This window comes from Eumetopias jubatus, unplaced genomic scaffold (assembly GCF_037043125.1).
Source record: "Eumetopias jubatus isolate StellerSeaLion01/CBP00866 unplaced genomic scaffold, mEumJub1_p1.0 scaffold_3, whole genome shotgun sequence".
Classification (NCBI taxonomy): Eukaryota; Metazoa; Chordata; class Mammalia; order Carnivora; family Otariidae; genus Eumetopias; species Eumetopias jubatus.
The window spans coordinates 71,715,202-71,732,582 of NW_028274809.1; the positions used below are offsets into that span (position 1 = coordinate 71,715,202).

Consider the following 17,381-nt stretch of genomic DNA (forward strand, 5'->3'; position numbering starts at 1 on the left):
TTGCTGTCCCACATGTCCCTGAGCTTTCATTATTTGTTTTTAATGGTTATTCTCTCTGTTCAGATTGGATAATTTCTGTTTATCTATCTTGAAGTTCATTAATTCTTTTCTATATCATCTGCATTCTACTGTGTCCATCCAATGAGTTTTTAACTTTTGTTATTGCATTTTTAATTTTAAAATTTCCATTGGTTCTTTATATCTTCTCTTTTAATGTGGAGTCTTTCTATTTTTCCACTTGCTTCAAGCATGTTCATTATAACTTGTCCAATAATCAACAACTCATTTATACTATATAATAGGCATCTAGGCATCTAGAAATAAGAATTTGTCTATGGTTAAGTAAACTATTATCTTTTTTTAAAGATTTTATTTATTTGACGAGAGAGAGAGAGAGCACAAGCGGGGGGAGTGGCAGGCAGAGGGGCAGGGAGCTCGATTTGGGACTCAATCCCAGGACCCCGGGATCATGACCTGAGCCAAAGGCAGTCACTTAACAAGCTGAGCCACGCAGGCGCCCCTAAGAAAACTGTTATTATTAGTGAATGATACAGCTGAGAGGAAATTGGTTTTACAACTTGATGTAGAATCTTGCATTTGGGTTAGTGAACAATTAGTCTAAGTCAATAACATTTATACAGCAGTTTTCAAAATACATGTGGTTCTTTATGGAATAATTTTTTTTTTAGCATCCTTTGTAATTTTGGGCTCTTGGTTAATGGTAACTGAAATGTAGAGTTTGTGACTAATTCATCTCTTTTGAACCATCTGGGGCAAATGATTGTGTCTTCTTCCTAAAGTACCCTCAAGGACAAATTTTGCATCTGTAAAATCACTTAATATGTTCTTGATCAAGAATTTTTTCTACACCAGAAATAAAATTTAAGATTATACTTGACACTTGAAATATGTCAGAGTTAGAGGCCCCAACTCCCTATGCAATTGAAAATCTGTGTATGCGCTTTGATTTTCTAGAAACTTAATAGCCTACCATTGACTAGAAGCCTTACTAAGAACATAAACAGTCGATTAACACATATTTTGTGTATTATATACTGTATTCTTACAGTAAAGTAAGAGAAAAGAAAATATCAAGAAAATCATAAGGAAGAGAAAATACATTTAAAGTAATGTACTATATCCAGGGGTCCCTGAGTGGCTCAGTTGGTTAAGCGTCTTATTCTTGGTTTCGGCTCAGGGCATGATCTCGAGGTCATGGGATCGCACCCTGCATCCAGCTCACTACAGAATCTGCTTCAGATTCTTTCTCCCTCCCTCTGTGACCCTCAATGCAGGGCTCAACCCCACCCTGAGATCATGACCTGAGCTAAAATCAAGAGTCAAACACTTAATTGACTAAGTCACCCAGGTGCCCCTGTACTTTTTTAAAACAAAATTAGATCATACTTTATGTTATATATGTTGCCTTTTTTCATTTAACACTAACCATGAATGTTTTCTTGTGTTAAATAGTATTAGAAAATAAGATTTTTAATGGGTTATGTGTTATCCACTTTAATAAATATTTCAGTTTATTTTGTTGGAGTAGAGAAATTCTTCCCAGATTTTGATGGGTCATTAGCCCTCTTAATTTTTTATGTTATTACATTTTCTTTTTCTGGGTTTTTATAGGTATTTTTAGAGGGAAAAGAAAAAGGCTGAATAAGAGACTATTTTTTAGTATATGTGCTGCTGAAGTGAGCAAAGACTATTTTTTAAATGCTTTTTAAAAATTTTTATTTCTAATGAATCATGGAACACTACATCAAAAACTAATGATATACTGTATGGTGACTAATATAACATACATACGTACATACATACGTAAAGAAATTTTTGTTTCTTTTAAGGTTTTTTAAAGTTTATTTTCTTTAGTAATCTCTGCACCCAACATGAGGCTCAAACTCATGTCCCTGAGATCACAAGTCACAGGGTTTTCTGACTGAGTCAGCCAGGTGCCCTTACATGCCTTTTTTTTTTTTTTTTTTTTTTTTAAACCAGGAGTTCTTAAGATCACAATTCTCATTCTTTGGTCTTCTTATTTTTGGCCTAAAATTTTTTTTTTCTTTTTCATTTTTTAAATAAAACATTTTTTGTTACATTTTAATTGTTCACAGTGCCTTATCTGTTTCTTCCCCTATTTCTTAAAATGTTAAAAAAATATAGTGTCCACACTTAACATGTCCCTTAGTAATTCAGATTATAATAAAATTTCTTAAATACCAAGGGTGAGGTCAGACTTTTGTCTCTGACACTTAACAGCTTTGTTTATGGTAAGTTACTTAATTTTTGTATATCTGTGTTTCCTCATCTGAAAATTATTGATGACAATAATATATTTGCAGTTTCCTTGGTATAATTAAAATAATGAAGAGAAAATACTTAACATAGTGCCTGATATAAATACTAGACTCCCAATAAGTGGTATGGTGACGGATGGAGTTATTAATAGGGTTTTAAGTGGAGATGATACTGTCAGTAATAGTGGAATGTATTTGATACATTGATCCACATTGAAATTCAGTTTTAAGTTAATTTACTTGTTATGTAATCTGATTCCTCATTTTTTTTTTAAACTCTGTTTCTTTTTAGTGGTTTTCCCAATCTTGTATTCATGGTGCTTTCAGTCCTTTATACAACTTTGAACCTATTCCATTTGAATTGTGTGTTTTCCAATATATCTATTACCAATTTTATTTTGCCTGCCATAGAATTAAACAATTTCACTAAAATTGTTTCCCTGAAAATTTGGTGAATGTATTTAATTATTTCAGATTATTAAATATATAAACAAAAATTCAAAAGGGTAAATAATAGGATCAACATTTAAATATCTCCCTCATCCTATTTTTTTCACTTCAAATTAGTTTTTCACTTAATTAATTTTTTTTGAGTTTAATGATAAGAGTGTCAAGGAAAACAGTCGTGACTATGAAAAATGTCTCTATAATTTCCCCTTATGTTTTATATTTAGCTCATTCAACCAAAAAATATTGAGCACATATTATATATGAGGCTAAAGAATGTAGATGGAGGAACTTTGTGGAGCCTTTCAATGATTCTATAGTTTATCTTAAAAATAACTGCAATGTTTATTGAAAAGTTGAAGCAAGAAGTGCCATTATCTAATTTATATTTTTAACAAAGTTTACTCTGAAGAATGGATTTTAGCAGCAAGAATTAGGGTACTGGGACAAAAGAAAACAGTTTCTAGAGGAAAACTGTTAATGACATGGATCAGGGTGGTACTATGGAGATGGAAAAATGTAGATCAATTTAAAATTATGGTAGAAGTAAAAAATAAAATAAAATAAAATTATGGTAGAAGTAAAGTTGAGAAGATTTGGGGCGCCTGGGTGGCTCAGTCGGTTGAGCGACTGCCTTCGGCTCAGGTCATGATCCTGGAGTCCCTGGATTGAGTCCCGCATCAGGCTCCCTGCTCAGCGGGGAGTCTGCTTCTCCCTCTGACCCTCCCCGCTCTCGTGTGCTCTCTCTCTCTCACTCTCTCTCTCAAATAAATAAAATCTTTAAAAAAAAAAAAAAGTTGAGAAGATTTGGCAATGGACTGGATTGGGGGTCAGGAGGACAGACAGGTACATGCTCAACCCCCTTTATGGGATGTGAATTCCATACTTTGCGTACAGTGTTTGCCTCCTGCATTAAAGATACCATTGTTTAAATTTTTCCATCTCATTTGTTTGCATTCCCCTAGTCAGATTGCTGCCAACTTTTATTCTAAAATTCTCTTTACCTCCTGGTTGGTTTCTGTATTATTTTTATAGTCTGTCTTTCTGCTGAGCTATAGATTCGCCTGATTAGATTTTGCTTAACTTTCATGCGTTGTTTTGGCAGCGGGATCCCAACACTAAAGTCATACTAATGATGGGCCAGACCTGAGTAAGTGATGTTATGAGGGGCAAGTAAAAAAAAAAAAAGGAAACCATACAGGTAGACAATTTCATTTTAATAATCTTAGTTGAAAATGAGAGTAAAAAATATGGGTGGCAAAATAGGGATGAGTGGTCAAAGGAGAATTCTTGTTGTTTTTAAAGATGGAAGATAACTGAGAAGAGTCCAGTAGAGTAGAGATAGAGAAACGGGAGAGAATGATCAGTGGGGTAAATTTCCTGACAAGCTGCAAAAAGGTGATAATTAGTTTAAGAGAATGAAGGAAGTCTACCTTCTCCATTTTAACAGACGGGAAGGAAAGGATGAGTCATTAGGTTTTAAATTTTCTAAGAGGAAGAAATTGTTTTATTATAATATTGTAAGTCTATCACTTAGTTCCCCCCCAACCTCCAATGGGTAGGTTACTAATTAATGTCAATAGAGCCAAGCATTCTATTCAACAATTACCTTATTTTATTCTTATTCTTTTTGCTTTCCTTTTTAAAACAAATGAAGATAGAAAACAGAGAAGAAAGAACTGAGTATCCAGGGGGATACTGAAAAAGAGATAGTAGATAGTAAGATGTGTCACTTACAACTTCCCCAAGTAGGTGATTGCTTCAGCCTACCAGGGTCAGGGTATTTGGAGTGCAGAGTTAGGAGGATGTTCTTCATAGGGGAGTAAGATCTAATTTGAAGACACATTGTACAATGGCTTGAAATTAGGATTTGAAGACCAAGCAAGAATGAAAGTGCCTCCTACTTCCAGTTGGGGACTCAGATTTTGAAGTCACAGCAAACAGGATTGGACAGATGGTCATGTTTTTAAGAAGTGATATGAGAAAGAGATCCTTTAGATCAGTGGTTTGAAAACTTTTTTTTAAGGCAATGGAACCCTTTCTTCAAACAAACTCACATGGAATCTCACTATACAAAACAGATAAAAGAGGACCTTTGATGGAAGCTAGTAGCATATGGGCTAGAGCCATACACTCTACTTCTTTCTCTCCTTGCCTTCTTCCAACACACTTAAAAAGACCTAAGACTCTGCAGAACATTTTTAAATTCAAAAGAAGACAAAAACAGTTCACGCTTTTTTTTCAGCCCTCTACACCTCAACCTCTGGCAACCACCAGTCTGTTCTCTGTATCTATGTGCTTGGTTTTTTTCTTATTTTTATTTCTAAATTTTTTAAAGGTATACACACATAAGAGAGATCATATGGTGTTTATTTTTCTCTGACTTACTTCACTTCGTGTAATGCCATCAAAGTCCATTCATGTTGTCACAAAGAGCAAGAGTTCATTCTTTTTTTGGCTGAGGAATATTCCATTATATTTATACCACAATTTCTTTATCCATTCATCCATTGATGGATACTGAAGTTGTTTCCATACCTTGGCTATTGTAAATAATGCTGCTGTGAACATGGGGGTGCCTATTATCTTTTTGAATTAGTGTTTTCATTTTGATAAATACCCAGAAATAGAATTATTGGATCATTATATTTTTAATTTTTTTGAGGATACTCCATACTGTTTTCCTTAGTAGCTGCACCAATTTACATCCCCACCAACTGTGCATAAGGGTTCCCTTTTCTCCATTTCCTTGCTAATACTTGTTATTTCTTGTCTTTCAGATAATAGCCATTCTAACGGGTGTGAGGTGTTATCTCATTGTGGTTTGAATTTGCATCACCCTGATGATTAGTGATATGAACATCTTTCCATGTACCCCCAGAGCTAGGTGGTGAGGGGATGTTCCCTGCGTGACAGCTACAAAAACCAGGGCTCCAGACATAAAAACTAGGATACCAGATGTGTATAAAACTCTCTAGGAGACGCTAGGACCCTGGAATGTGACAAATGGTGAGCTCCAAGATAGTACCCAGCCTCCAAGTTCTCTGGAAAAGATTACAGTCAGCCCTTTGATGTATGTTTAATTAGAAGCTGACCCCTCAGGTCGAATTCATGATGATTAGCTAATAAAGCTCCCTCACAGAAAGATCAAGCTGTGCGTTTGTTGCATCTTCCCTTAGCTGGACATGGTAGCTGTTTAAGAACCGTTTCTCTGCTTGATGCAGTTGTGTGGATCCATGAGTGTGAGCCCCACTGCCCACCAAAGCCAGGTGATGTAGAGCTATCCCTTGGAAGCAGTCAAAAAATCGGTGTTCTACATAGGGATATGATTATTACAGTGTGTGGGACCAGGAAAACAATCTCCCCTGGCCTCCACAAGTAGGCAGTCAAGAGGTGTTTCCTAGGTAGTAGCCATCAAAATTGGGGCACTAGTTGCATGTAAAAGCTTCCTTCTGGAAGGTTCTGGTGTTCTGGAGTACAACAGAGAGGAAAGCGTGAAGATGACATCTGCCAGTCTCCATCCTTGGCGAGTGTTCCAACAAGCTCCTGGTTGTGTGTATTAAATTAGATGCTGCTCCCTCATGCCCATGCTTTAACATAAGTAGGTGAACCTTCTTCACTTTAGATCTGGGCGTGATTGGCTGCCTCTGAGCTAGGTCCTGGGGTGGGTGAATCTGAGTGTGAGTCTTTTAAGAGCAGTTTCTCAGATCACATGGTCTTGTAGGTCTTGGAATGCAAGCCTTGTTGGATCTCAAAGTTAGTTGTTTTGGGGGCTCATCTCTCAAGTATGTGTCATAAAAGTTGGGGTGCCCAGTGTGGGGCTCGAACTCTTTGCTCCCCAGGGAGAACTTCTGGGTTTTGAGTTCCTTCCTGGTTGTGGGTCTCCATGCCAGGAGTGGGGTTTTATAACAATATTGTGTCTCAGCCTCTTACCTGCTTTGATGTGATTTTCTTGTTTGCCTGATATCTAGTCATCATTCAGCCAGACTTTAGGTTTTTTTGAGAGGAAATTGTTTCATAAGTTGGTATAGACTCACTGTGTCTGTGGGAGGAGGTGGATTCAGGATCCTTCTGCATCACCATCTTGAACTGGAACTCCCTGTAGAACATATTGAAAGGTAATTTTGAGCAATAACAAATCTTTAGAAGTCCTTCCTTTTTTATTAATTTAACTGTCATAAATACTAGCACATGGTAGCAAGTGGTTAGAAAAGATATATAGTGAAAAATAATTCACCTATCCTAGATGCCAATTCCTTAGTCCCTTTACCTAGGAGTAAAGAGTTACCAGTTTCTTTCTTTTCTTTGCTTTTTGTTGTTGTTGTTGTTGTTGTTTGCTTGTTTGTTTCTCTTTTTCAGAGAGAGAGAAAGAAAGCACACATGCGAGAGTGCGTGAGCGGAGGGAGGGGCAGAGAGAGAATAAGAGGCATAGAATCCTAAGTAGACTCCATGCTGAGCCAGAGCCCCATGGGGGACTCACTCACAGGATCCTGAGATCATGACCTGAGCTGAAATCAAGAGTCCAACGCTCAACTGACTGAGCCACCCAGGCACCCCCAGTTACCAGTTTCTTAAAACAATTTTCTAGAAGTATTCTATGCATACAGGCATAAGAATATATACCCTTTCTCCTTCATCACACATGAGATCATGCTATTTCTATTCCTCCCCAGTTTACTTTTTTCATTTAATTGGATAATCTAGTATAGGTCTACCTCATTCTTTTATAGTAGGTGCATGGTATTCTGTTAAAGAGATGTACCATAATTTAACAATTCCTAATTGATGGAATTTTTTGTTTTTAAAAGTTGCTTACAGGGGTGACTGTGTAGCTCAGTTGGCTGAGCATATGACTCGTGATTGCATCTCAGGTCATGATCTCAGGGTCATGGGATCGAGCCCCAAGTCAGACGCCATGCTCGTCAGGGAGTCTGCTTGGGATCCTCTCTCTCCCTCCCCCTCTGCCCCTTCCCACTGCTCTCTCTCTCAAATAAATCCTTTTTTAAAAAGTCATTTACAGAGGTTCCTGGGTGGCTCTGCTATTAGGTGTCTGCCTTCGGCTCAGGTCATGATCCCAGGGTCCTGGGATCGAGCCCTGCATCGGGCTCCCTGCTCTGCCGGAAGCCTCCTTCTCCCTCTCCCACTCTCCCTGCTTGTGTTCCCTCTCTCTCTGTCAAATAAATAAATGTCAAATAAATAAATGAATAAAATTTTTTAAAAAAATCATTTATAGTTAATATTTTGCAATAAATATCCTTTATGTGTAATTTTACCCATATGAGTGAACATACTTCTTGGATAAACTGATGATTTTGAACAGGAGAGTGATAATATAAGAAAGACAAACCTAATGTGAGGATTACCAGGACAAAAATATTTTTGCATGATATTCACAAACTTTTACCCTCATTTTATTCTTTAAGAAGTGTGTTTTTCCTGTTAGGTTAGCTCTGCTTCTTCCCCACTGAAAGGGAGTTTTAAGTTCATCAGACTGTAGTACTTGGCGTCTTTCTTTCTTCAACTTCTGAGTGTATGTGGATATCTTGCATAAAGTAACATGACTTCTATTTGTTAGCCTGCTTCGTTTTTTCTCAATCTTTTATTCATCGGCCTCAGTTACTCTCCAGAAATATCTCAGAAATTCCAGTTAATTTTAGTTGTATTTCCTAGTTAAGCAAAGTTTTAGGTCTTTTTGCTTGTACTTTGGGACTTTGTAGATGAAAGGAACAATTAACTAGACATTGTCTCTCTTTTTATTCTTCTGACTTTTGTATCCTTGTTAGAAATCTCTAATCCTAGTCAATAAATTCATATACTCTACCTGCAGTTTAGATGATCCATACATGTTAAAGTTTGCTCAGATCTTCTATAATATTCTTTTATATCTTAGGATAACCTCTTTCTCACAGATATCTCATTGCAAAGGAATATTTAATCCTTTTGAATAGATATTTACTGAACAGTGTGAAAATCAGTGCTTTAGTCTTGGATAATTTTCTTATCAAGTCTCCTGAGGTATTATAAATGAGTAAATCTTTAAAGGATTTAGCAGAAATTTGTAATTTAGCATGATACACATTGGGAGATAGAACCAGGCCAATGAAAGGGAGGATAAGGAAAAAGTGGAATTAAATTGTTAAATATTTTAAAGAATTATTTATTCATTTTAGAGCAGAGAGGGAGGGGTGAAGGGCAAGGGAGAGAGAGAATCTCAAACAGACTCCCCACTGAGTGCCAGGTCTCCATCTCATGACCCTAAGATTATGACCTGAGCTGAAATCGAGAGTTGGACGCTTAACCAACTGAGCCACTCAGCCACCTGAACTTGTTAAATATTTTAATGCAATGTGAAGGTTTTGTTTTGTTTTTACCATCAAGTTGATAAAATTCTGATAGTAGGAACTATCAGAGGGTTAGTTTAGTTCAAACCTATCATTTTTCAGATAGGGAAACTAGTATTTAGGGTGTCTGAGACTTGCTCCAGATCACAGGCTGCAACACAGAGCACCTGATTGCCAGCCCACTTTTGTTTGGGGATGTAATTGTTACTCTTTACAGTGGTAGTTAAAATGTGTGAAACTTCAAAGGAAATTGGTTCATTTTATATACTCATACTTTAAACCACAATATACTATACTTAATTACTCAAAATAACTATTTTTGAAAATGTAGGTAAATAAAAGTTTCGTAATTAGAATGATTTTCCTTCAAACATATTATATAATTTTGTTTGTTGTCTAATAAGGTGTTTCTGCCTTATCTCCTGTTTCACAAAATCTCTTACCAGAAAAGTGTTTGTGTCTTCTTGGCTTTTGTTTTTGTTTTGCTGCTTAAAATCTTGAAATATTTGTCCAGTGTTCAGTTGCCTGGAAGTTATCTAAAGCAACAGTTTTATAAAAGCCTTTGTCAGAACTGTTAGAAAATACTGGAATTGTAAATCTACTGTTAGTGGTACTACTAAACCAAAAGCAGCAGCATAGTGACTACCTCATGATCTTTATTATTCTTGATTATCGTTTTTCACTTGAGTTTACATTGCAAGGAAAAGCCAGGTTTCACCAAATCTACTTTTGTGCTTTGAATTCCCACAGAGAACTTTTGGTATCGTTGGCAAAGATAAAAACAGAACACCTTCTAGAGGAAACGTCTAAGTCTCTTTTTATGTTTACTTTCTGAATATTCAGTCTATTCTGTGTGCTTTTAGCACTAAAGAATCATGCAACTAAAACAAAGGGCAGCTGATCACACTTGTATTTCTGAGTCAACGTGTCTTGTCCTTCCCTAATAACACCTGCTTAGGTTTATGCCCAGCAGCTGTCAGCATTCATAAACACTGTGGTTACACAAAAGGGAAGTTTGATATGCCTGAATTTTGAACAGTGTTACCGTTAACAACTGATCATTGAATCTTTCTGGGATGAGTATAGAAAATCATCATGCAGGAAAGTTGTTTGTGGTAATTCTGATTTTTGTCTATTCTCAGAATTGTTATTGGCAAATAGCGTCCTAGTAAAATACAGTAAATTCATATTATCCAGTATGAGCAAATATTCCGATATGTGTTAATGACATATCGTACATTATCAGTTTCAAACAATTAGGACAAAATATAAAATAAGAGACCAGTTAGACTGACACAAATGATAGGTTGAATATAATGATCATTTTATACTTTTATCACAATGTCAATAAATCAGCTCGAATCATCTTATGATAACAGTTATATAGAATTACTACTTAATAGAAAGTTTTAGTTAGTTGAATTCTAAGTAATATAATTTTTGAAACTTTAAGTCAGGATCTCTCAACCTTAGCACTGCTAACATTTTGGGCCGGGTAATTTTCTGTGCGGGGGATGTCCTGTGCATTGTAGGAGTTTAGCAGCATCCCTGGACTGTATCGCGGCAGTACTAAGATCAAAATAATTGAAATAAAATAATACATGAATAATGTAGATAATAGAACTTCTAAGGAAAATGGCTTTGCATACGCATTTTTTTTAAAAGTTAAGCCCTTTTTCACTTAAATGAACAAAAGGAACCAAGAATAAAAGAGAAAATTCCACTTTTACTGAAACTAAAAAAGGCCCTTAACATACTACTAGCTGTAGTTCTACTCTTTCTTATTGCCAGGTTTAAATTTTATTTTTAAACGTTATAATAAAGAACCTCTAGTATTTTATTTCTACAGAATAGATTCTCAGAAGTAGATTGTAAGATCCAAGTATATGTATATTTTTAAATTTAATGACCATTTCCAAGAAAAGATCTCCAATAAGCAATATGTAGAGACTACTCATTTTGCTTTCTGGGTTTTACTTGCTTTAGTCCTGAATCAAGTTATAGCAATAGAAAGAATTATAGCAACAGAAAGAAATATACCTAGGGTTCATAATTTATTATCCTAAAAAAACTAATGACTATTATTTATAGAATACTTTTATGCCAAGTACTGAGCTAAAGTACTTATTTATATCACCAAATTATTTTTGCTGTGGAGTACAAAGGCAAATTAAAAAAAACAACTTTACATTATTTTTAAAAAATAGCATGTTTAAATAGTACATTTTAGAATTTTTTTAAGACAACGAGGTTACCAGCTATACATTTTTTAAAATAGCCCTTTTCTGTAAACTCTTAACTAGGTAAAGGATGCATAATTTTTGTATGTAGTGAAATGAGACTTGGTGAAAATTGTGGAGAAAATGTCAGTATGGGCCTTGCCATGAGACCAGCCACATGTCTCCAAGCTCATTTTGACTGTTTGATGCCCCAAAACCTGCCTTTTAAGCATTAGTTTCATGTAACCATCAATACCAACTACTCTTTTCCATCATGAATGGTAATAGAAAGAAAAGTTCTTTAAGAATATGGACATACTCATTATAGCAGTATCATCATCTGTAGAGGTGGTTGAGAGCAGTGACAGAATATGAAGAGAAGTTTTTGAATTGTATATGATTGGAAAACTTATTGAAATGGTTACTAATGATGGTATGTGTCAACCTGAGATAACCTTTACTATATGTATCCATCTTATGAGAAAAATCCTCTTAAAAAAAAAATCCTCTAGATACTATATGGATTAAATCAACATTTATACATTAACCTCTCATTATTTTAATTGGTCAATATTTTTAAATCAAACTCTTTCTTAGAAAATATATAGTAATTATGTGAATTGCTTATAGAATTCCATACAGAAATCTTTTTTATGGTTAGATTTCAATGGTGAAAGTTTACTTGTGGTTAAGTTCAATCATATGTGAGCAGTATCTTTTTTTGTTTCTTCCTATAAATTGTGTACTTATGAAAGCAGTTGTGAACTTCATGATTTTCTTGCTTACTTGTAGGATCAGTGTATGCAGAGAGTACTAAAATAACCATAACCTATTCTAGATTTAAAAAAATTATTGGGATATAATTGATATATAACATTTGAAATTAGTTTCACTTGTACAACGTAATGATGGATATTTGTATATATTGCAAAATGATCTTCACAATAAGCCTACTCAACATTCATCACCACACAGTTACAAATTTTTTTCTTGTGATGAGAACTTTTAAGATCTACTTTCTTAGAACTTTCAAATATACACTATAGTAATACTAACAGTAGTCACCATGCTGTACATTATATCCCATGACTTACTTATTTTAAAACTGGAAGTTTATACCTTTTGATCCCCCTTCACCCATTTCTACTCTAGATTTTTAATATCAACATAAACTTACAACAAGACCAGTGTAAGTTTGCACCTGAAATAGCTAAGCAAATAAATAAAGTTACATGTAAGTGAATTGGTCAGTATAAATGGGTTGTACTAAGGCCATTTTAACTATCGTTCAAACCTGACATTAGTAACAACTCTAAAATATATTTGTCTTTTTGGTGGGGGAGAAGTGCTTGCTCTGATAGAGGTTACCAGATCAGATTCTTGGATGCTTAAGACTTTCAAGACTTGAATTTAAAAGACAGTCCATTCAAATGTGGTGTTATTTTCTTGAGTTAAGATAATATGGGTATTCTGTTGTAAATGAATAGATGATGAGGTGATTTAGGAAGAATAAGAAGTTAATATGTAATATGCAAGTCTATTAAGAGTAGTTTTGGTATACTTAACATTAAACTTATTTCATAAATTGGTATTTTAAATTATACTTATGTTTTTATTCCATATTTTATCTTTCTGAAGAACATGTATTTTGAAATTATTTCACATTTTATAAAAGTATGCCTAATGTTTAGGGACTTATTTTGATAATAAGGTATGTTTAATTCTTTGAATAATTCCTCTATCTAGTACTGAGAATTAACATTTTTCTCCCTCTCATAGATATGGAGTCTGGAGAACGGTTACCATCCTCAACAGCCTCCACTACTACACCTTCATCTTCTCTACCTTCTGTGGCTTCATCAGTTTCAAAAGGTGGCCTTTCCACGGGAGCTGCTTCACTTAGCTCTACAATCAACCCATGTGGTGAATACCCTTTATTAACTCAGTTTTAGAATGCCATCCATTTACTAATTTGCATTCATAGTATTTTATTGAACTGAATAAAATGATTTCATTACCTCTTTTGACCATTGAACAATAACTAGGTTAAACATCTAGTTTGTGCTTTTTCTGTATTTTACCAGCACACTGAGATTGCACTTTTCATGCTTATTAGAAGCTCTCTTAGAGAGTTTCATCATATTTTTTTAATTTGACCATTTCAATTAATAAATGAGTACATGCAAAATGTTTTGAAACAATAGGCCCATGAGGGAGTGAAGAAATACAAAGGAGTCCTTGGTGATAAGATTAGGTACTAATGCTATGGACCTTTTATTCTAAATTTGCTTCTGGCATTTGAAATAATCCTTCACCAAACTCCAGCTACCCCTGTTCACAGATGTGTACTAAGGGAGATAGATCATTTACTCGATGGAAAGTATTTTAAAAATTAACAGCATGACAAGTTTCTCTTTAAACATGAACAAAGTTTAGATTGCTAAAAAGACAATAATAAGAGCTTTATTTCAGAAATTAAAATACCATAAATTTTGATTAATTATGTAGAAGGTATTTTTAATTACTGCCCAAAATCACTCTTTGTTCAAACACAGGTTTGGTAGAATACATCCTTTTTTAAAAAAAAAGAAAACGTGTTAAGTGTGATTAATTCATTCCTTTATCACTAGGAAGCTTTTTAACTTTAAATATTTTTTATCTTAAAGATTATTTCACATGTTTATAAGCAGAAGAACTAAATGATATCTCACTTTTTAAAATTAGATATATAATTTTGGATAAATGAAATGCATAAATATGGAATGTTTGCTAACAAAATACCTTAGTAAATTGCCAAATACATATTTGTTCAATTATTTTTTTAATCAGTGGAATGACAGGAAGGATGTCATTTTGTCATTGATGTATCAGAACAATTTTTTGTAGAATTTTCTTAGTGATTATAAAATAACTAAGATAAAACAGTCTTTTATTATAAAAATAAATAAATAAAATCCCTGTTCTTTTGCGTCCTGTGCAGTCTTGGTTAAGTGCTTTCACAACTTCATGCACACTTCCCTTATATATGAAATGATGAATTCCTTCGATGGTATGCTGTATTCAAAAATAGTGATGCAGGTTTATCTTAAGTTAGTTTGTCTAAATGATTGCACACAATTGTATCTTTGTAATTATTCTTCCCTGCTTTTTATAATTCTTCTTCCCTTTGTTGTCAACTCATTTCAGTGTATCTTCCAATCTGCTAACTTTGTATTTACTTCTGAATTAGTCTTTATATAATGTTTCTAGAGAATTTTTTTTTTTTAATGTTGAAGATTTTAATAGCATTCTTGAGTACAGAGCCATGAGTTTTCTGGATACTTTGCTGTTACCAATTTCTCAGTTTTCTGAATTAGTCACATGTCGGGCACTATTTTTTGTTGGCAGTAATTGGGAGTCGCAAAAGGGGTGTGGGGTATGCTGAGTTGCTGGGTAGCTTCAGAAATTTCCTTGTCTGGAAAGGAATTCATTTTTTATCATTTATTTACGAACTTAAAAGGTTGTAGATTTTTTATGTTGAGTTGCTTATTTTGAATGGAAACACATTTTATTTCTATGTTTATTCAGAAATAGATCAGTTATTAACATATTATACTTTCAGTATGTACAGCATGAGTTTTTTCACCTTCTAAGAAAATGCTTTTTTTTGTTTTTAGCTTTCACAGTGTTATGGTTCATGTTTAAAGTAAAGCCTTATATTAACTTCCAACCCATAGGTTGCTTAAGAGAATGTGCAGTTGTCCTACATAGCTCTATTTATCATTTTCTTGTCTTCTCTTATTTGATTCATTCTTTTTGGCCCATTCATTCTGATAATTCTCTTCATTTTCTTTAAAACAAGATCGTAGAGTGTTAATGGGCCTGGACTCTGTCTTAATAAACAACTTAAATCTCCTCAATTTGTTTGATTTATAGAGACAAAACAATTTTCAGCTTTAAAATGTCAAAAACTCAACAGTTCTTTAATGGCTCCTTTGAGGACATTCTGTTGTTTTAAACAGTTATTTTAATTGGCCATTCTCTGTCATCTTCATTAATGGTATGTCTATAGGAATTCTTCTGAGTTACAAAGGATGTAATTCAAACCTGCTTTCAAACTTTGAATGATCAACTAATTTTTTTGAGTGAATACCTTGTCAGGATTTGGGATTAAACCTACCTACAAGTTAGTCTGTCACTATTATGGATGCTGGCAGAAGACATGAAACCCCTGGGTCAGAAATTTTATTACTTATTGTCACAGCAGTTAACATGAATATCATGTTGGCCTTTGTTCCCCATGCCTCCCAAGTCCCACAGAGGCTACATGATGTCCCAATTGAATCTTATAAATGCAGTGGGTTTGTGTCACAGCTGAAGAATACTGAACTTGGGGAATCCATTACTTTCATAAAAATGAAAGCAAACCCACTCTTTGTCTTAAAGAAGATGTTGCTTTATCTTTCAGGGTTGTTCCTTGCAAATGCAATCCTGAGAAATGGCCTGCTTAAAGAGTGGTCTAGGCTTTGCATTCTTAGCATACCCAGCGACAACATGCAGGGACCTGGGAGGATTGCATCTCACAACACAAAACGCTTTAATTTTATTGTAGTAACTAGGATAGAAAACAACATTGCAATAATGATTGATCTAAGGCTATCTGCATATGGGTTTTGTTGGTCTTATCAGAAGAGTAATATTTCTTTTCCCTTTAAGGTATGAGTTTTTAAAAATAACTTGCCTATTTCTAAAAAATAATTTGGGACAGCTTTCAGTAAATGTATTGGCACAATAAACAAACAAAAAGTAACTAAAATATCAAAACATAGGCTCTAAAAACTGAAAAGGTGTTAGCTGAAGAAAGCCACTCTTATCGAACAAAAAACTTACTGAATTAGCTGCTAAGAGTAAAAGGAAAACATAATGGCTTACATGACTCACACACCATTGCTAGTAAGTATATCAATTCCTCAGATGAAAACCAAACTTTTTTCTAGCCCTGAATGGTGTAGGAAATATGTCACCAGAACCTTTGTATAACAAGCCAAATGATGCACAGTATCCCATGGGCCAATTTCACAGATACTCACATGATTCCACATATTGGCTCTGAGTGAAGGCTAAAAGAATAATAGTTTCACAATTACACTTTATCAAATTTGTTTGAGATTTGTCGTTATTGACCTAATCCAAAGATAGAACTTTGATAAATTTCAGTGATAGTTTAAACTGTGTCATAGACCAGTGGTTTTCAACCCATTTTTAAGGGTAGAACCTTCAAACAAAAGCTTATAAAAATGCTGAATATATAGAACAAATAAGCCATTTAAAACGTCTCTGGCTAAAGCCTGAGTATGCCTACTTTTCTTTGAAAAATTAAAGAGACTGATTTACATATGTATCTTAATTCCCCCTACAGAAGTGTGCCAAATCATAGTATATTGAGGAAATTGCAAGTTGACCAGTAAAAGCCTCAACTTAGGGTATGTGTCAGTTCTGACAATGCTTAACTCTGAGTAGGAAAACATGGCATTTAAACACACAAGCCCGTTGAGAGGCAGTCCCGAAGTGGGTAATGCCATCACAGACCTGGGCTCCTAATTTTATATTGTGTCTTCTGGAGTGTGGGACTTTCATGCTCACATGTGTATCCCGTGGCTGTAAGAGAGCTGATCCACATAGAGCACTATTTTCCAGAAAAGAAGGTGGGGTGGGAATGGAGCAAAAGTTGCTTGCCAGCTTATGTTGACCCTTTTTAAAGAGCTTTCCCAGAAACCCCATCCAGAGATTTCCACTTACTTCTCTTTCATCAGAATGGTAATCTCAGCTTCAAGGAAGGTCAGGAAAACTAGTTTTTAGCTGAGCATACTGCCGTCCTGAAGAAAACAGAGGTTCTTAGTAAGGAAGGAGAGAATAGATCAGCAATGTCTACTACAGCTAAGTGGAACCAGAGGAACAGGAGCTCAAGCTGGGGAATGGGCTCGTGTCAGATCATGTAGAACTCCGTGTGTGGTGCTTACGAAGTTAGGCAGAATAATGTATTGATTAAAAGCAAAGATTTTGCAATTGAAATATCTTGAAATGGAATCTTGGCT

General features: G+C 34.7%; 1 protein-coding gene across 21 annotated transcripts in view; it reads left to right on the forward strand.

The window, feature by feature from the left end:
* BAZ2B (bromodomain adjacent to zinc finger domain 2B) overlaps positions 1-17,381 on the forward strand; it is a 381,759-nt gene that overhangs the window by 230,346 nt on the left and 134,032 nt on the right. For all 21 annotated transcript variants that reach the window (XM_088021659.1, XM_088021666.1, XM_088021670.1 and 18 more), the window contains one exon: positions 13,087-13,230. In XM_088021659.1, the coding sequence (XP_087877785.1) occupies positions 13,089-13,230 (142 nt within the window). In that variant the 5' untranslated portion in view covers positions 13,087-13,088. The remainder of the gene's footprint in view (positions 1-13,086; positions 13,231-17,381) is intronic.